The sequence below is a fragment of the Mustela putorius genome, unplaced genomic scaffold, assembly GCF_011764305.1.
Source record: "Mustela putorius furo isolate JIRA1106 unplaced genomic scaffold, ASM1176430v1.1 tig00000485_pilon_pilon_pilon, whole genome shotgun sequence".
In the NCBI taxonomy this organism is placed as follows: Eukaryota; Metazoa; Chordata; class Mammalia; order Carnivora; family Mustelidae; genus Mustela; species Mustela putorius.
In genome coordinates, this window is record NW_025421398.1 from 116,793 (window position 1) to 138,262 (window position 21,470).

At 41.7% G+C, this 21,470-nt stretch overlaps 1 protein-coding gene across 4 annotated transcripts in view; it reads right to left on the bottom strand.

Annotated features, from left to right (window-relative positions):
• The window catches only part of LOC101683581 (nucleoporin p58/p45-like), a 57,548-nt gene that overhangs the window by 14,589 nt on the left and 21,489 nt on the right, over nt 1-21,470 (bottom strand). For 2 of the 4 annotated variants that reach the window (XM_045080644.1, XM_045080640.1), the window contains one exon: nt 20,213-20,287. In XM_045080644.1, coding sequence (XP_044936579.1) covers nt 20,253-20,287 — 35 coding nt within the window. In that variant the 3' untranslated portion in view covers nt 20,213-20,252. Of the gene's footprint in view, nt 1-3,887; nt 5,064-6,163; nt 6,342-9,056; nt 9,198-18,423; nt 18,624-20,039; nt 20,288-21,470 lie in introns of those variants that run through there. The other 2 variants (XM_045080641.1, XM_045080642.1) reach the window with 2 other exon arrangements.

Consider the following 21,470-nt stretch of genomic DNA (forward strand, 5'->3'; position numbering starts at 1 on the left):
TGGTCAAGCAGGCCGACAAGCTGTAGGCCGCAATAGATCACCTGGTGCCTGCCGTCATCAGACAAGATCTACAGTGTCCACATCTTTCTGGACACATACCGTCACTTTGCCACCACCCAGGAGGTGCTGGACCTCCTCTTTGCAAGGTGAGCACCCTCCCCTGCCCCTAACTGCTCTGTGGGATTTGGCCAATTCCTGGTTGTGAGACTTTGGCAGGTCCCCAAGTTTCCCTTGCTCCTAACTGGGGCAGAGGTATTATAGGGACTCAGTGGGGTCTTGTAGGGAAAGGACACCTGGGAGCCTGCGCCAGTGGAAAATTCTGCTAGAGGGCCTGTGGGCATGCTCTTTGCTCATTCCTGTGCCCCTCATGATGAAGCCTCTGCCTCATCCCTGACTCTCACTATGATCTTGAGCTGGGCTCCTTTGCCACTGAAAGGGAGATCTGAGACTCCTTCTGGGGCCTGTGTCTGGGTGAATCCAGAGCAAGCATCCTTGGGGGTGAGCAGGGGCCAGGCCCACTCAGATGTCGGTGATGGGCTGGTTGGGGCCCTTTTATTCAGCAAGCATTCAGGAAGCCCCAGTAGGTGGAGGCGATTATCTAGGAGCTGGATGGGATCCCTGCACAGAACAGAGAGCACCCCAGGGCTGCAGGCTAGTCGAGGGTCAGGCGGTCAGAGTCAACATCCACAGACATCTCATGCGATGCCTCCTGGCCTCCTCCTGATTCGGATGCGTTTATTCTAGCTATGGCGAGGTTGGCGGACCCCAGGAGCAGCGCAACATGTGAGTAAGCTTTGGCTGCTTTAGGAGGGCCTTCACTCTCCACCAGGGTAGAGAGGGTACTGTGAGTTAGAGGGGCTGCCAGACCTTCACACTCACCTCGTTATTCTTGCTTTATGGTAAATGTCTGAGAGCTTCTACTGGAAACTGGGAAGGTGCCTTGGGGAGCTGGTGTAGGTGTGTGAGCACTGTGGGAGAGCAGAGGGGGATGGAGGACAGCTTCAACCCCTGAGAGGGTCATGCTCCATCCCTGCCCCCTCCCAGCCCTCTCTCTACCCCAATTCTGGGATGCATAAGGCAGGATTTAGGAGCCATCCCACAGCAGTCTGTTGCACCTACACACTGGGTGCTCAGAGGGGGCTCGGGGAGAGTGGTGACCCAGTAGAGCTCAGGGAGCAAGCATCCCACACCCTGTGGGAGATAAGTTTCAGTGGAAACAGACCCACTCTCATGGCACCTAGTGAATGGGCAGAGGAGGTAACGGTGGAGGTATGCGGAGGTTCTTGTGAAGGCCTTGCTAGAGACAGAGTCCCTTTGTTCCGTCCTCTGTTGGATCTTCATGGAGCAGAGGCAAGAGAGCAGGGAGGGTAATTAAGAGGCCAGACACCACCCCTCCCTGGGCACATGCAGTTGAATTCAAGTGGCTCGTTGGCAAGGAGACAGAATGAGGAGTGTGTCCAGCTCCCCTAAGAAGTCCAGAAATGCTCACCCCATTGATCAAGGACTCCCACTCCTAGCGGCTTTTGGCCAGCCTGTGGTGTGGGAGCAGGCCTGTCTCGGGCAGGACTGCCAGGTCGCAGGTGGACAAGGAGTCCAACTGGTCTCGGACAGGAGCTGGAAGCCCAGGGGCCCAGGTTCCCACATGGGTTCCCTGGGATTTTGGTTTGGATGGGTACCCTGACCTCTGACTTCTCTGCCTCCATGTCTGTCCCCAGGGCCGCCTATGCCATCCTTAACACCTGGGTGGAAAAGTATCCAGGGGATTTTGTGCAGCCTCCAGAGTTTCCCAGCTTGCATGCGCTGCTGGCCTACATGCAGGTCATTGTGCCGGGCTCGGACCTGCAGCGCTGTGCCCAGCTTCTGCTTCCAGAAAGGCAACACGCTCCCAGAAAGGCCACGGAGCCAGAGGCTGGGGGTGAGGAGGACTGGGGGTGACTGATGTGGGACTGAGGAGGAGGCAGGGTGGGCCACCCTGAGGAAGACTCTGTAGATTGTAGTTGGGCCGAGGAGAGTGAGTTGTCTCAGATCCCTGTCCCCATGGGCTTCCGTTGGGGACACCTTCCAGGGGCTGGGTCTTGAACGCAGGCCACGCTGAGTGGTGGGGAAAGGGAAAGGCAAAAGGGAAGTCAATCAAGCTAATGATGCTTTCTCTTCTTGAAGCTACAGCACCGGCCCCACAGCAAGATCAGGATGTGCCTCAGGAAGTCGTTCCAGCAGCCACTCTGGCACCCGCTGCCCCTCTGGGGCCTGAGCTGGTCCCCACCATCCCTGCTGCGGCAGCTCACCATGGGTCAGGAAGACCAGTGACCCCCCCCACCACATTGGGGCCAGGGCAGATGGTCGTCAGGGCCCTCGTTCACTTCTCTGCGACAGAAGAGCCACCTGGCCTTTTGCCTTTCCTGGATGACCAGCAGGGTCCTGCCCCCGAGCTGCTGCCCCTGCCTCCGTGGAGAAAGCAGGCTTGGTCCCCGAGCTGCCACCACCTGCCTCTGTGGAGCAAGCAGGCTCGGTCCCCGAGCAGCAGCTCGTGCTGGCTGCAGCTCCAGAGCATGGCTCCCCCTCCCCTGTCATTTCCTGCTTTATCATATTTGTGTTCTGTGTTCACCTCTATAATTACTTCATAGATTTATTTATTAAATAAAATAGAATTTGAGTTTACATAAAATTTTACTCACATCCTTTGCAGTGGGATATGGAGGTCTCATTAGGTCCATCCAGAGTGTTGCACAACCATGTCATTCTACGACGTTTCCATCACAGAAACAGCCGCGCTCCTCATCTCTCACTGCTCTGTCCCTCCCCCCAGTCCCTGCAACCGCTGCTCTTCTCTCTGTCTCAGCCACTTTAGCTCGACTTGGATTTTCCTCTGCCTGGAATCCTACAACATGGCCTTCTGTGTGTGTCTGCAGAACATAAGAGTGATTCCCCACTTTTCAAACTTTTTTAGAGACCATATAGGTTATTTTCGTTATTCTGAATCTTCTGCCAAAACAAACAACGAAACAGCACAACACAAAACAAATAACTGTTTTGTCTGGTACACCGCCAGCCAACTGTAGAGAAAGACCCTCCCTTTTGAGAAAGAGCAGAGCTGCTACCCTGTGTGTTTTGCGATGTGCTGGAAAGAGCCGCCGGTACCCACAGAGCAGTGGCCCTCCTAATACCTGGTTGTGTACACCGGTCTGCACACAACACACGACCCCCAGGAGTCCACAGAATAGTGACCTTGGACTGATAGACACTCTTTCGATACAGGCAGACCCCCCAAATAGATTTCATTATCCCGTGTACTGTTCATCTGAAATATCATTGTTCTTCGTGATTCACCTGAAAATGCTCTGAACACAAGTGGTAAAGAGCTGACTGCAGAGCTGGCCCGGAACACGAGGTAACAAGAACTAAAGGAGGGCCAGCACGGCCTGGCCACCAGCAGTGGTGTGCACACGCTCAGCTCCTGCATCGCTGAGGAGACCACTTTTCCCCACTGGTGTGGGACGGGGCCTTTCTGACATGCTGGGTTTCAAGTGACAGGTCAGTGTATCAGGCAGAGTACTCCAGAGGATAAATGAGTTCCCTCTGCTGGCTGACCCCTCACCATTAGGTAGAATGGCCATGGTTTCATAGCAACCATTCTAATCTATGCCTACAGGGCCCTGAGATATGAATTCTGTTACTGTTTCAGGCCTTTTTGGTCTTTTTCACTACCATAAGGACAAGTCAGTTAGTTAGATGGTAGACAGATGAATTCCATTCATCCTGACTTTTTCTGCTATTATGTGAAATTACTTTTAATACTTTTATACTATATATATATATATATTATATAGCACTATAAAAATGCTAGTTATTACAAATTACATCCAAATGAAACTAGATGTCTCAGAAACTGGCATTCCTCCTTTTTATTTTTAATTAAAAAAATCAGTCATTTTCCTACTTGGCTCAGAATCAGAATGTTTCCTCATAGTTCAGGTTTAGGATTCCTCTAAAGTGATCTAGAAACAAAGACAGTAATACACATTCTTCCAACTTCAATACCAAAGTATATACAACACTTATCAGGAGCTGAAACACTTTTATGACCAGACAATGACCAACTACAGAATGTCCTGGTGGGTTACAGTCCTGAAGGTGGTGAGAAGACCTACTCTCGGACACCAGTGGTTTGGCTGAAAGAGTCTCTCATGTCCAGTAAAAACTGAGTTTTGACATCCTGCCTTTTTAGAGAGAGTTAACAAGATTAAGAAAGGGGTTTTAGAAAAGCTTCTCAAAAGGCCCCACACTTTGACCTGTTTTTTTCTGGTGAAAAATGCACATGAAGTCTCAGCATGTACACGTGGTGGTAAATGACAGCTTTTCTAAAGCAAGAGCATGAACATCCAAATCTCATGGCTGGTCCACTTGAGAACCTTGTTAATAGTAATGGACAGAATGGCTTTATTCATTTTTATAAACAGATACACCAAGTCTTTTTAGCTTAGTTCTTACTATTAAATTTACCTTTAATAAGGTAAATGGTTTATTTTTTAAGAATGTTTTAATTTTTAAAAAATTAAAAAAAAATCTTTTTTACAAACTCATGGCCCAGAGATCAAGACCTGAGCTGAGATCAGAGTTGGATGCTTAACTGACTGAGCCACCTAGATGCCCCTTAAATTTATCTTTTAAAATATAATAACCGAAGGAAAAAAATACCCTTTTCTTCTATAACTTGATATGCCATTGCCACTTTCATCTCTGACCAGGACAGGACCTTCCCCCTCACAACCTGGACGAATGAATTAACTGTGTTCCATACTGAGAAATGTCACTACGATTATTCCATGAAACTGCTGAAACGCTGTCAGTACCTTGGAAGCCCAAGCCACATGACCTATGACGGGGACCAGCTAGAGTCATACTCATTCTCGCTGAAGGGGCCTGGGCTGCCTCCTCGACAATCTGGACCTCAAGTGCTTTCAGGACAACAGCAGGGGACACGGCGCTGGCTTTTAGCATAGCCATGGCCTCACTGTGACTTCAATTGGTCAAATCAATGCCATTGATATTCAGCAATATATCACCTGTCCAAAGGAATAAACAAGAAAAATAAGATGAGCTACCAAGTCATTATCTTCCCTATACATTCTGTTATTTGTAATTTTTTCACATCTCTGTCATTCTTACGATATCAAGGGGAAAATCCAATTCATGGAAAACATTCCATAACAACTCAAAACTTTAAGATAATTTCATCATATATAGGAAAAAATGTGGCTTGAGGCACTGTGATTCGACTGGAAGTCCAAGTCATTAGACCTCATTATGCTAATGTGTAGGACCTGGGCATGTTCATTTCTCTTCTTTGGGCTTCAGTGATTTCTATAGTTCTTTCCTGTTCAAAAATTATTTGATCTTTTGCTCTTAGAAATGAATTTTTAACATATCCTGTTTTAGAGTTAGATAGTTTTATAGATAAAGATAGTCCTACAGAGTTTGCTCAGCATGAATGTATCAAAATACTTAAAGAGAAGAGATCCTTGGGTCTACACAAAGAAATGAAACTTGTGATTTGAGCATCTTTTGCTTAAGACAGTAATAAGGAAGAAAAAAATGTGCTTTTTTCCCTGCCAAGTAATTTAATAATAAAAAAAAAAGGGCAACAAGGATTATATAAAAGGTTAGGAAGGAAAAGATGAGTGTTCTATTTTTTAGAGGGACTTTTCCAACATAAAATAATCCAATGATCTAAAAAAACATTAGAAAATAACGGAAAGGGCTCCTGGTTGGCTCAGTGGGTTAAAGCCTCTGCCTATAGCTCAGGTCATGATTCCAGGGTCCTAGGATCGAGCCTGCATCGGGCTCTGCTCAGCCGGAAGCCTGCTTCCCCCCCCCCCCCAGCTCTCTGCCTACTTGTAATCTCTGTCTGTCAAATAAATAAATAAAATCTTAAAAAAAACCCCAGAAACATCATCAAACTGCAGCAATTTTCCTTCCCATTAGGCATTTTTCTAACCTTAGAGAGAGGTTTTACACTTATATATGGAAGGGACATTTTAAAAGATTTTTAAAAAATCATATTTAATAGAAAATTTGGGGAATATTTGTTATTTTGTTCAAACATGAGTTGCATGCAGGGAGAAGATGGGAACAGTTTCACTGTTCCCAGCCCTCCCTATCTTACCTCTTTTGATGTGGCCATCACGTGCCAGACAGCCATGAGCTGGCACACTGGTTACAAAGATGGGCAGTTCACCACTCTTGCTTCCTCTGTCCCCCGCCACTGTCATTGCCAGGGTCTCATGTGGTTCCTTCTTTACAGTAATGTGTTTTTCTTGGCATGTAATACACTGGGTAAGATCCTAACACATGAGAAGAAAATTTATTGGAAAATAAATAATACATAGCTGAAGTAAAGTAAGGAGACTGAAGGAAAAAATACCATGGCAATTATAAAGTCACTGTTAAAATCAGTTACTGTAGAAATAATACACAGTTCTTCATGGTACAAACATGACACCGAACACTGGGGATCACAATGTCAGACTGTTGACTGCTGTATTTTCATATGACTATGTATGGAACAGAAAAAACTCAGGACTGTTGACATATGGAAGTCAAAATAAGGCCAATTCTACAAAAGTAAATAATGCATTTGAGTTTTAAGATTCTGAAGACAAGCTAATTAATTTTATTTCTCTCTCTCTCCTCTATTCTTTGAAAGAAATGGTGACAGAATAGTACAAAAGTAAAGTGTAGATTTTGCTACTTAAATAGCCTAGAGTTCCTAGAATTTTGACCTCATAGAAAATCTGTAAATGTCTACAGGTGGTATTGTAGCATATGACATCTATGTTCTCATCCTTCAAAACTGGGCAAGATCCACATTATTATGAAGACAATCCAGGTAAACTCAGCTGGGAGCACACTGACTTCAATGCTTGTGTCTGTCAGGTATCAAGTCAATTAGAGGTGGTTGCTTTATTCCTCTATATGGCTGAGATGTATGCATTTTAGCCAAACTTCACAGATTACTCTTGGTATACTTCATGGAAACTTCTAAGGGCTTAACACTGTATGAATGTTTCCAAGCAGGGGCTATGCAGGGGCTTAGTAATAGAGTAATGTGTGCTTTAATTTTTAACAATGATTATCCTCTGAACAGGTTGTTTTGATAATTTGTATTTGTTTTCCCTAGGAGACCTTTATTTTTTTAAATTAGGATTTGACATCACAAATGCTGTATGTTAATGGTAAATTGCTAAATTAATGCTTAAGTTACATTTCATGTGGCTGTTCTAACAATCAGGTTTACAGAGCACCTAGAGTACGAATTCAGCATTGCTATTTAAAACACCAACACTTAAAATTAAGGAATAGGAACTAGTAAAAAGAAAAATATATGTGCCCCAAACAAACAAAAGGACATAAATAGTCCTCTATATGAATGCTGAAATGGTTAGGTAGTTCTTTAAATAAGGAGTATTTTTTTAAAGACTTTATTTATTCGACAGAGAGAGATCACAAGTAGGCAGAGAGGCAGGCAGAGAGAGAGAGGAGGAAGCAGGCTCCCTGCTGAGCAGAGAGCCTGATGTGGGACTCGATCCCAGGACCCTGAGATCATGACCTGAGCCAAAGGCAGCGGCTTAACCCACTGAGCCACCCAGGCGCCCCGGTTAGGTAGTTCTTAAAACAGTCTTAAAATTGTAGTGTTGTCTTTGAGCACCCATATTTCAACTTTCTGTAGAATTCATGGATTTAGTTACCAACTTTTGCCTTAATTATGATTCTTTAGGAATATGTATATATATGTAACTTGTAAAGCAAGGACCAGCGATATGAACAACTCCTATTCAAATTCCTTTTCGAAACAATAACTGCTTTTTGTAGTCATCATTGTGAAAGCAAAATTATAGGTTCGCTTCACACATTTTGTTTTCTGTTCAAAAATAAGAATAAGTTTGTGCTTATAATTTCTTAAAAGTTTTAACTGACCAAAGACCAGTGACAAGTCTATACTTCAGCTCAGAAAACCAGATAAACCTGATGGGCCAAAAATACTTGTGCCTTTAAATGATGCTTTCTTGGGCTCCTGTGACATTACAGAGTTATTCTGTCAAATTGTACTTACATTAAGAAGCCACTTTAAGCTAAACACGTGTTTAGCTTAAACATGTGTTTCTCAAGTCATGTGTTTCTCCTTAAGTAAAATTAAATTGCTTTGCTAAATAAAAACTTATTTACTGGTCTACTTAAAAACTATAGGAAGTAAAAACAAACAAACAAACGAACAAAAAAACTATAGGAAGTTTCCGATGTGTGATTTTTCACACAGTTGGTAAATAGCATCGTTTTAAAAATTCTGGCCTACTAGAAGTTGAGTTCAAATGAAAGATCAAATGAAGTAAATAATACTGAGAACACAGTAAAGTGTCACTGTTTTTTTATTTCTACTGATTTCTGCATCCAAAGTGAGACAGCATCAGAATTTCTGGCACAGATAAATGACCCAGGAATATATTATAAAAGCACTGAAATATGAAAGATGCAGCAAAAAGCTCAACATATGGGAATTTAAAACAATCTAGGGTAGTATTCCTATAAACTGTAACATAAAAAGAAATGCTTTATGTGTTTTGCATGTACCTATTAGAAAGTATGATTTATGCTTCAAATTCACATAGAGAATTCTGTTGTTGTAGGCAACCTGCCCAACCGCTAAGTATGGATTGGTTGGTCATTGTCTTTTTTTCAGTTACATAACCTCCTGTTACAACTGAATGAGCAAACCAAGATAAATCCCACTTTCAAGCAGGAACAAACAAAGAAGTCTTTCTAGAAGATCAAACACTTCTCATCAATCTGGCAGAGGGACCTTCTTACTAAGAAACCACCCCTACTGGCTGAGGAACAGACTGTACAGGGACCCTCAAGGTAGCCAAACACACATTCCACACCCCCAAACACCTGTGTTCACCTTTTCCAACAGAGTAACAGCCCTCATTTAAATCTTACCAGTTTGTAACAAGGATTCCCTGAGGGCAGATGAATGAAAACATGCAAACTCAAGGCCTTACCTTGTGTGAGCTGGGTCTGTTGTGGTACAGCGGCTGTGCATGGTGAAGGCTGGTACTCTGAGCTCCTGCGTCTTGGACAGGGTTACCAGGCTGGGATTTCCCCGGCCTAGCAATTGTTAAATCCACCCTCTCACCACTAGGCTGGAGAAAACACATATATATAACCACCAGTCATTAAAGATGCTTCTCACTTAAAAAAATTATAGGGAGGGTCATTTTCAATGCACTTATCGCTGTATCAGAGCCTCACCTGAGTGGGGACTGCAGGCCCCTGCTGGGGGTGGGGCAGATGAGGGAGTTCATTTCAGGAGCTAATACTTTAAAACTTCTGCAGGTAAAAGAGCCACACACAGACCTCTTGGGTAAACCTTCCCTAACCCTGGAAATACCAAGGACATAACCAAGGCAAAGCCTGGGTTCTGATCTCCCCATGATATCTTGAAGGCTAACTGTCTTTTTATACTTCCCTCCCCTGCAAAATTGGCCTTGGCACTGAGAGAAAGAGAGCAAAGAAGATAAAAGGATGAACGGATTTAAAACTGGATTACAATCCTTTGTGATTTCTGAAATAAATTCCAAGATGGCTACTTTGAGAGTAATAATCAATAAAACTATGTGTAGCTCTGTTTCCACACACTATAGGTTCGAATCGAAAATAGGGATGAGCCTAAACAGTCCTGAGAAGAATGATAACAAAGGTCCTGTAAAACAGGATTAGTATTTATATACATTACATATTGTGTGCGTATATATGTCATACGTGCACTCACACATAAATGTAATTTTAGAGGTGAGGACAACCACGTTGAATTTAGAGGTCCATTATCTGTATTTATAGACCTAGATCTGAAACACCGATTCACATCTATTATCCTTTTTAAAGCTATTTTATCTTTGCTTTTAATGTACAGGCCTGGTCTACTTGATGCTGATTCTTGGTCATGACTACAACTTTCCAAGTATACTATCATTTCAATGGGAAAATTTGACAGCCTGCTTTCAAGAAGCTGTGGTGGAAAGTAGAACCCTCCCCTATGACTGCAGTCAGTAATGTTAAGAAATCACTCCAGTTTCAGTTCTCAAGTTGGAAAAGGAGTGAAACCATAATCTTTTAAAAAAAAGATTTTATTTATTTATTTGAGAGTGAAAGCGAGAGGGCAGGGTGGAGGGGCAAAGGAAGAGGGAGAAGCAGACTCCTCGCGGAGCAGGGAGCCCGATGTAGGATCTGAGCCGAAGGCAGATGCTGAACCGCGGAGCCACCCAAGTGCCTGAGTGATAACCAATTTTAAGGCCCTATTAAAGTCATTTACTTATTCAAGTATTTCATTAAACTAGTTTCAGACAATTCTACAAAATAACTGAAAGAATAACACTTCTCATGTGGCCAGAGTCTGGGGATTTGATATAACAGGTAAATGCCAAAGTAGAACACTTACAATCCAGATATTTGAGATTCTGACACTTCTGAGTATTAGATCACACGGTGTGAAGGGTGAGAAGCCCCTCTGTGATCTCATTTCAATATTAAGAATTGTTTGCTTTACTGCCTAACCCTCACCACTACCAAATACTCTATAACCAGTAATGTAGCTTTATGGGAAGACCCCTGCTCATGCAAACCTATTAACAAACAAATCCCTGATCTTTTTTGATTTCTTAAAAGACAAAATTCTGGGTGTGTGATGGAAGTGGACATATAAGCTTTAAACGATGGGCCAACATTTGGGTTTAAGCTAAATGCCTATCTAACACTTCAGGGTTTCAAGCACAACAAAAGAATTCTGTTGAAGTCAAGATTTTTAAAAATGCAGGATGCCTAAACGACAATACCTGTATTTCATAAAAAAGTGGCATGCCCTATTGCTGGGAGTATATATTGGTATGATCTTTCTAGAGGGAAGTTTAGCAAAATGTCTAAACTTGAAAACAAAACATTAAAGTCTGTTGACAGGGGAGTGTTTACGTAAGTTTTAGCACAACATGCCTACTATACAGCTATATCATGGTGCATCTATTTTCAGGGTAAGAAGTCCACAACATACAGCTGACGTAAAGAAAGGGTGGCAAACTCAGAATTTGCAAGCTGACTGCATGTGTAAGTACCAACGTAAATATGTACCTATTTATTTGTAGGCATATACAGAAAAATGTTTGTAACGATGTTCTTCAAAACTTTAATGTCACTATCTTATGGACTTTAGACTGACTGTGATTTTGACTTCCTTCTTCATTTTCTGTATTTTGTCTTCCTTAATCTCCTTTTCAGACATGGAATAACATGTTCTGAGACATGTTATTCTCAGAATCCAAAACATTAAGATGTTTTTCACAAAGAAACAACTTGAACAATATATTATATTTGATATCCATATATAAGTATCTGTATCCAATTTTTTTAAACCTCAAGTCTGGGACAAGAGACCAACGCCTGAATCTCCCTCCTAATGCAAGATGGCTACTGGGTGTGTGTGTTCCCATAGTTATAATGAACCAAACATTTGTGAAAAGGAGTAACTTAAATGGGATTTAAATTTGGGTTTTCTTACACAGTAGCTTAAATCTTCATTGTTAATACTGTTTACTATACACATTTCTCAGTGACTATCAACCTACTTTAATTCCTGATGCTTGATTATGTTACTGCTTGGTTTCCTTTATGTCAGAGTATTTTCTTGTGCTTACTTAAAACAAAACAAAACAAAACAAAATAAAACACCATACACATCTTTGTTTCACCCCTATCACTGTAGGATATACCCATATCATTAAATGCTCTGGTAGGTTATAGAACCGGAAGGTCTGCTCTGGATGATTTTCTACTTTTTCTATCTTATTTTTTAAAAAAAATTTTCAAGCTGGTTTCTTTTTTTAAAGATTTTATTTATTATGTATTTATTTATTTATTTGACAGAGAGCAAGAGAAGGAACACAAGCAGAGGGAGTGGGAGAAGGAGAAGCAGATTCCTGGCTGAGCAGAGAGCCCTGATGTGAGACTGGATGCCAGGACCCTGGAATCATGCCTGAGCCGAAGGCAGATGCTTAATGGCTGAGCCACCCAGGTGCCCCTCTACTTTACCTATTTTAATGCTCTTATTGAAATTTTTTTTTCTCTAATAATAACCATCTTTACTTCACAGGGATACTGTAAGAACACAAGTTATGATGTGTTTGAAATGCTCTGAATGCTTTATAAAAAAGGCACTACAGCGACGCCTGGTGGCTCAGTTGGTTAAGCAGCTGCCTTTGGCTCAGGTCATGATCCCAGCGTCCTGGGATTGAGTCCTACATCAGCTCCTTGCCCGGCAGGGAGCCTGCTTCTCCCTCTGCCTCTGCCTGCCATTCTGTCTTCCTGTGCTTGCTCTCTCACCCTCTCTCTCTGATAAATAAATAAAATCTTAAAAAAAAAGGCACTACAGAGATAATGAGTTATTCTCAATAAAAATTGATTTTCCCCACTTGTATACAGCTGAAGCAGAGAGTGAAAGTTACAAGAGCAGGGAAGTCACAACTTTGGAACCACATCTCCTTCAAGCTTTGATTGTCTCACCTGTTAAATGTGGACATAAATGTGTTTTTTATGTATGGGCTTAGGTGGAGCCCATGGAGCAAATGAAAAACCCATGTGAAAATATAGAGCCTTCACTCTATAAAGAGCAAGGCTAAATGTTCACAGGGATATAGTTTTCCAGACAGGATTTTATCTGTAATGATAAAATAATCTCTTGTGCATTTTGAAGGATTTGGGGAGCCATGTTTGATTTCCCCCATGAAATATCAAATATCCCTCAGGTTCTCATGTTACAAAAACATCGACATAAAGGCTGAGCACGTGAAATGAATATCCGCGTGTACATGAATGATCTGGGCGGCAAGCTCAGGGGTTCCGTGCTTCAGGTCATGTCCATTGATGGCAAGCACTCAGTCATTGCTGCTCAGCCTTCCATCCTGTGCAGCCAGGCCGTCTTCCAACAGATCAAGGATAAAAACACCTGGCTCATCGGTCTTTTGAATGAGTTTAATGCCAAGTTGTTCACCAGAGTCCCGTTTGTGAAAGACTACGTGGAAGACCTCTTCCCGGGGAGAGCTACAGTCGAAGTGGCTGTAGGTCCGGCCCCCAAAGCACGGCTCTTGCAGCACAGTTACATGCAGCGTGGTACAGGGCTGGCAAAGGGCGGCTCTGGCATAGTTGTGAGACACAACTGGAAGAAAAGAGTTATGACCAAGGTGGGACAGTCTTTTATCCTCTCAACTGGTAAACATTTATATGCTATTTCCAAAAGAAACTGACTTTGGAAAATGATGTACAGTCATTATTTACAAAGAAAAGCCCTCTGAAGATGTTTTAAAATGCACAGTTCCTAAGCTTCACTCACAATGACTAGCATGAAGTAGAGAATGGCAGTTAGGATCTCAGGCTTCAGCGAGGGTGCTGAATCAGAGTCCCTGGTCCTGCCAGTAGCGGGATGTCTGAGTGTGTCCCCTGAGTGGTGAGATGGGTTTACTCTCCGCTTCACGAGACCAGGAGGAGAATGCAGAGACAGCAGCAGCATATGGCAAGTGCCAACAAAATACTAGTTCTAGTGGAACAGAAACTGAAGATCTACTGGATTGATGTGGCTTTTCCAAATGAAAAACACTTACCCTGGAAAAAATACACAGAGTTTTAATCTAAGAAAAGGGACACATTCCAGATACACAACCTGATCTCAGATCAGTCATTTTTACTTTAAAGAAAAGCAGGTAATTACAGTTTCACTCTGTTTAGCACTCAAGTGTAACATCTATCTAATACAACAAGCTTAACTCAGTACTCACGGAACATTTATTTACTAAACCTTATGGCCCTGAAAAGGAGTATAGTGACTGATCCTGGGACATGAACAGGACTAAGAAAATACACCCAGCTTCAGTTATTCACCTAGTCAGAGGAAGAGTTTGGCGCAATTCTGAGTATTTATCACAATTAGAATTCCTCTCCTCATCAGTCTGCACCAACAGCAAGTGGGAAATCGACATTCTCTTGGATGCATTATGTGGCAGGCTCTGGGTTAGGTGCTTGTGATTACCCAAACCCTTCGATCTTTTTCACGTGAGTCTATCTTAAGGAAAGCCTTCCCCCTTCCTACTCATCTCGGGTTGACAGTTTTGAGCACCACTATCTTGAATTTTATTGATTTGGGCCTGTTGACATCTTTTAAAATTCAGGCATCAAATGCAATAGATCTCACACATAAACTTGCTCTTCTCCCAGTTTTGCAACATCTGTGCATTTGGTTGCCATCCAGATCCTTGATGAAAAAGTTGAGTAACATAGGGTCAAGAACAGAACTTTAAGGCAGCTTCTAAAAAACCAGCCTGACATGGATTTGTTAGTCAAAACTCATCATTTCTGGCTATTCAGCTAAAAAGCCACTTATCTCTAGGTTCTTATTTTTCCGTCTTAAATTCACATCTATCACAAATGACTTTACAAACATCTGGCTGGAATCCAGTGCTAGCCACATGCAATTATGTAGCCTCACACCATCTTCATGATGTGGGTTGTGGAATAGCCTACAATCTTTCCCTTCACAAAAGTGTGGTTGCCAGTGAAACACAGAGAAAACAGAGACCAAATAAAATACTGTTGCTAGATGTTGTAGAAATAGCACCAACAGAGTAAACTTTACCACATCTTTAGCTAAATATATTTTGGACCAATGCAGTCAAGATACAACTGCAATTATTTTCCTTCAAAACCAAAAGTGAATAAATCACTGACGACTCAGATCGCACTGTAAATTCGTACTCCTAATCATGTTCTGAAATTTGTATTATTTTTAATAGTAATATTGATGTAATTTCTTACACTATTTTATTCTTCAAACTGCTCAAAATGCTGCACTGTGAAAGGCCCTGAGTGTATATGGTTCTCCTTTTCAAATAGGTTATTTAATAGAATAACATGGATGTGTGGGTATATATATAAAACACACACACACGCACACACACACATACATAATCAGTGTGGGAAAACCCAAGCCATGCACTGTTACTACATCTAGTTTGCTAAACTAAAAACACAGGCTAGCTATCCCTTTGGTCTGTAAATAAACCATCTTAATGACTCCAAAGTATTTTCAAATTGGCTCACGGTATTATTTATGCAGCTCACAAAAAGTGGAAGATAACCAGGTAGTAAAAATATACTAAGGAGGGACGCTTGGGTGGCTCAGTTGGTTGGGCAGCAGCCTTCGGCTCAGGTCATGATCCCAGCGTCCTGGGATCGAGTCCCACATCGGGCTCCTTGCTCAGCAGGGAGCCTGCTTCTCCCTCTGCCTCTGCCTGCCATTCTGTGTGCCTGTGCTCGCTCTCTCCCCTCTCTCTCTCTGATAAATAAATAAAATCTTTAAAAAAAATATACTAAGGAGACTTCTTTCCAAGTGTTTCCTTTTGAATGGCCATAAATACTACTCTGTATTTGGGCAAGTAGTGTGGCTTTACTTACTGCCTCCAGCATACCAGCCAAAGGCCAATGAGGAAGTCAGGCCCACAAGAGGAGAGACCCTTTGTGAATTCAATAATCAGGTTATGTGCTCATAGTTTTTGTATCAATTTGAAATCATTAAACTGCATTTAAGATTGCCATTATTAGGGTTATTAATATGTATGCCTCCATAAACAATAGTAATGCACTGGAATGTCTACAATGCTGATTTATAGCTTTAAGTTATATTCCCCAAATTATAGCCAGTATTTCAGATAATTAGCTTTTTATTTGACGTATACAGATTCAGTTATGTTATTAAACAATTCTCCAAAGCAGACCAGTAAAAAAGCCTATAGATGAAATATATTAGCAAACAAAACCCTATATCAAACAAAACTATATATTAAATATATTTTTATACATTTTTGTATTTTTGCTAATGTATTAGCAAATCTAATATATTAGTAAATCTGAGGTTACAGACTTAACCTCAATTATACTCAAAGAAATGCAAATAAGAACAAAGCATTTGTTTTTACCTTGAAAATTTAGAAAAAGCATGAGAAATATGTAAAATAAAAATATGTAAAAAATATGAAATATGTAAAATATGTAAAAAATTTAATATCCAAAGCTGGCACACTGCTGGTAGCAAAGAACAAAAGATGAAAATAAATGTATACTCAATTATAGCTAGAAAGGCCAGAAGTGGAGAAGAAAAGAACACTGTGTAAGCTGTAGGAAAGGGCCATCTGGCTCTTTTGGTCTTGGCCCCAAAGGTGTCAAAATGTCAAAACCAGCTATAAGAGTTCCTCCATGGAGAATCAGTTTAGGAGCTGGGGTAGAAGGAATATAGGGTAAGGTGTCCAGAGAGCTGTGCCAACCTCATGCAACCAGAGTACTACTAATATCATAAAAGGACAGCAAACACAGGAATGCGGTAAATAGCTAGCTATGGTAGGATCAGAAACTGGATTTTACATAAGCTGGATTAGTTATGCTTCCTGTATTCTCCTATTTCCTCTTCGGATTTAGTCAAGAACAAAACACTGGAAGTTCAGTCTGTGTCAGCCAGGCCAAGTGCAATGAAGGAGGGGTTTTGGGCCCAAGTGTTGAAGTGGAAATCACAAACTACAAGAGGCAGAATATGGATGGGCATGGAAACCAAAGCCAGGAACCCCTAGTGGAAAGGTCAATCCTTGCTGCTCTTGGAGCCTAGTTTGTCTGTCTTCTCCTCTGGACATTTCTCTTGAAGAACTAAAAATCCTAGAGGTTCTAAGTTTTGTTTTAATGAAGAAGACAGCTATTCCCAACAGGATATCATAACCAAATCCACTCTTTTATTGACTCAGCAAGTATGTCCTGGGTATCGACTCCAGGCACAGCTCTGTGAGAAGCCTGTCCCACAGTACGTACTAATGGTGGCTGCCATCCCCAAAGGAAGACACTGCATTTGAATAACTCTCTGTGACCAATTATGTATTAAGTGGTGAAGAGAAGGAATGTCTTCAGCACTTAGTGTGAGAAGAGGTCTGAATGGGTGAAAATGGCAGGGCAGGGTTTTCTGGATGAAGGTGGGGAAGCTGTAGCACAATGGGGACAGGCTGGAATGTGGAGGGAAGCAAGGAGATTGCTATGTCTGGCTTTTCTGCTACATTATACATTCTATGAGGGCAGGGGTTGCTTTTTGCTCTTAATTATACCCTCAGCACTGACCACCATGCCTATGATGTTTCAGTAATACACCAATGGCTACAGCTGAAAGAAAAAGCAAGGGTTAAGGCTGAGGGGACAGGTTGTGTAAGAGTCCACAGAGGACCCTGACTATTAATCAGTATGGACTTGATTCTCTGGTCCAATCTTCCCAGGGAAAGCAGAATCACAGGTGAATTAAACTGACAATGGTCGTACTGGATTTCAGAGCAGAGTAAGGAGGCAGGGGTATTGATTCTACTGGGTTAGACGTGAATCAGTGAGGGCACAGACCAGAGAGGTGGCAGGGAAAAGGGAAGGGGTGAATACCAACAGACCGTGGGGAAGGACTGAGCAGTGAAATCGAGGAGGCAAGGGTCCTTGAGCTTGGGTTCCTAGAAGACACCTTTTCTCATTCATGCCTATTTCTTCTCTCCTAAATATCCATTCTTTTAGCTTCAAGTACCACTTACACTAGTATGGGTCATATATCCAGGTCAATTTTCACATGAACTTTAGAATTCACATGAACAGTGGAATTCTGGCCATCTAATGCTCATCAGTATGCCCTCTAATATAATATCATCTTGCCCGAAGGTAGTTCGTTTGTTGGAGTAGCTATTTCTCTTTAAAGAGAAGAGGGAGAGGGTAGCACCAAGGATTAGTGCAGAGTCAGGCTGTTTGTGGATGAGAGTGCATTTGAGAGCCAACAAGAGGTGGTCATGATTTCCGAATTCTATCTTAAATTCAATGGTATAAGTTTTAAGTAATTTGTGCTGTGTGACCTGTCTTTTCTAGATTATAGTAATCAGTGTAGAGAAGGATAAATCAGACAATGAAGGTAACTGATGGATGGTACCCTGGGACTAGGGATACAGACAATAGGACAAGAGAATTTAGCAGTGAAGGTGGCCCCGAAATAGCCAACCATGGAGTACAAGCCAGGAGGAATTCAGCTGGCCTGGAAAGCCACGCACTGAGGCACATGTGGGATCAAATTTAAGATGGGGGTAAAAATACATTCCATGAGTTTGGGGGAAATCAGAGAAATTACAGATAAATTCTGATCTGTTTTGCATTAAAAAAACAGTAAAACTTAGCTTTTTATAAGTCAGATTCCAGAGTACCATAATTTCCTAAGTTTTAAATCGATGAATAAGAGCAAAAAATGAGGCAAGTTAACAAAATAATTAAAAAAATTGATACCTGAAGAATTTGGTCTCCAGCAAGAAGTCTTCCATCTTTGGCAATCACCCCATCCCGATAGACTTCCTGGATAACAATGTTGATCCGTGGTGTTTCATTGCCGCCCACAATGCTAATTCCTAGCTGAATATAAGAATCAGACCGGAGAATTTCAATTGCAGTAATTTTGCCTTCCAGAAAACTAACTGGCTGTTGCGTAGCTGCCAAGTTAAAAATGAGAGGGAGAAAAACAGGTGGAAAGAAAAACGTTTTATATTTTGATTATCTTTAGGTAAGTAAGTTATTGTCTATCATTAGTGATGACCTTATGTTAATAGATGATTCATAACAAAGCAATACCACGGGATAAGAAAAATAGAATGACCAAAACACCAATAATTAAGATTAGCAAAACACTTCCTCTTCGAAAGGTGATCAGTAAATAATCAACAAATAACTACTATGCATCAGATCACTAGGGACCACACAGTGATCTGATAAAGAAATATACAGACAATATCATCTTGTCCTAATTGATCAGAGAAAGTCTGACCCATGAAACAGCTGTAAACAGTGCAAGGCTGTACATATGAAATATAAAAGACAAACTCTGTGACATACAATCACCGTAGTGGTTGACAAAATAACCACATTAAGCAAGAAGAGGAGGGTCTTGATCTGAGCAGTAGGAGATAGAAGAATTGTTATAGCCATGGCTGGGAAAACTGGGATTTGTAGAAAAATTGGAATTTTCATAAGAGATAAACCTATTTAAAAGTAAGACAAAGGGCCAACTACTAAGATATGCCCAAGATCATCCTCTGTTTTCTGCCTGTTTCCTGGTGGGTCATGTAGACAGATCAGTGGCTGCTACCAGAGGACAGCAATAGTCAGACACATGGCTTTGGGAGTCAGATACATACCCAGCCATTTCATGGCTCTCAGACTTTGACCAATGACTCTCTGACTAAGTTTCCTCATCATTAAAAAAAAATCCAGGGGCGCCTGGGTGGCTCAGTGGGTTAAGCTGCTGCCTTCGGCTCAGGTCATGATCTCAGGGTCCTGGGATTAAGTCCCGCATCAGACTCTCTGCTCAGCGGGGAGCCTGCTTCTCTCTCTGCCTGCCTCTCCATCTACTTGTGATTTCTCTCTGTCAAATAAATAAATAAAATCTTAAAAAAAAATCCAGTATTGGTACAAGCATTTAATAAGTTAATATATGTAAAGTGCTTGACACAGTGCTGACACAGAATAAGCACTTAGGCTGAGGTATTATTTTTGTTCTTCTTGATGCTGTGGATTTCTTAGTCAAGAAGCAATAGGCTTCAAAACAAACAAACAAAGGAGCCTGTTGATGACCAGTGAATTTGTGGACTACAACAGAAGAGGGGGAGGGGGAAGGATAAGCCTCAAGGTAAGACTTGCTTTCTGTTCCTAAACTGCAAACCCTTAGACTTGTACACTTAACGGGTGACTATGTGATATGTGAAGCATATCTCAGTAAAACTATTTGTTGAAGAGGAAAAAACAACAACAACAACACCCCATATAGGGAAAGTAATAGGGAGTAGTGAGAAGAAAGGAAATATCTGATTTGAAAACAGATGAAAAGCAAAAGCAAGGTGAAGAGCACATACTGTCAGTGGCCGTGTTGTCCTCGAAGGCGGGATTGTCCAGGCCAGGCTCCTCAGGCCACGCGGGCAGAGATGCTGATGTCAAGCTGCGCTCAGCAGGCACTGTGCCTGTCCCTGAACAGTCCATTTTGAGGGATAAAGTACCTGGAAGATCTATTACAGTGGTTCCATTTTTGTTCTCAATCTCTGTCTGAGCTTTATCAGTTTTCCTCCTTTCTAGGGCAAGTCTCCGATGAGAAGCTCCAGGACATCTAGAGAGAGAGCATTAGGGGGTTCCCAGATGATTTGAAAGGAAAAATGATTGACAGCTTGTGCCCCAACAACAGAATAGCCACTGCTTCAATGCCAAACTCACCTAGAGGTAATCCACAATTCGTATGTAATTATGATTTTAACCTCTGCTTAAACTAAGTTCCTACCACACTGTGTAGCATACTTAAAACAGGCGTTGGCACAAATAGTGGCTTCGTGCATGTCTCAAAAAATACTTCAATAAATACCTGTATTCAGATATTTGCTAGTCCCAGAAATACACCAGCACAGTTGATGGTACACTGCAAATACTATTCTGAGATCCTGATTGCATAACCCCCTTTTCACAGGGATGGCTTAACTCCTTAACAGGAGTGGAAACAGCAGTCTTCTTCCACAATGTGCTCCTGCATCCAGACTTGGACCTTGAGTGACACTGTTCCTTTCCAATCTCAGGGCCAAGGGTACACATTCATTTATTAGTGAGAAGCAATACATCTGAGGCTCTGCCACTTGCAGAAAAGCAGAGAAAAGGCTCAAGAGGCTGTGTATGGTGGGTGGCGGTCTTATGTCTAGGGCTGCAGACTTCATTCAAGGATAGTATTTTTTAAAATCTCAAATTCCATTAAAAATCAAGTATAGGATAAATTTATTGAAAACTGGAAGCTATCCCTTAGCTGTAAAAGTAATGAATTTCCCCTCACAAACTAAAGATAAGTTGTGGGTTTCAAGTTCTTGAAAAAATTGCTATGGAATTTCTTTATTCAGCTTTTTCTCATTCCCGGTTTCCTCATCACCTTATTAAGAAAGAGGACAAATGATTTTCCTTCTGCATTGTTGTGCCGCACTCCAGGAAATGTTCCTGCAAGGACCTGACAAGTAACTTGGAAAATTGTATCACTGAGAAAAATGATTTTTGTCAAGTAAGTAGATTTCATGAGAAATGCATTTTAAAACTATTTCATTCAATAAAAAAATGGTGACAAAAAGTGGATCATAAAACAATACTTGAGACTAAAAATATAGGTAAAGATTCAATTCTCCAAATGCATATCACACACTGGTATCCATATGCGTAACAGCCAGTCTTCGATGGGGAAACGGACTAGGAACAGGAAGTGGGAAGGAAACATAAGCAGAATGTGCACAGCTGGGAAAGAGCCTAGCTAACAACTACAAAAT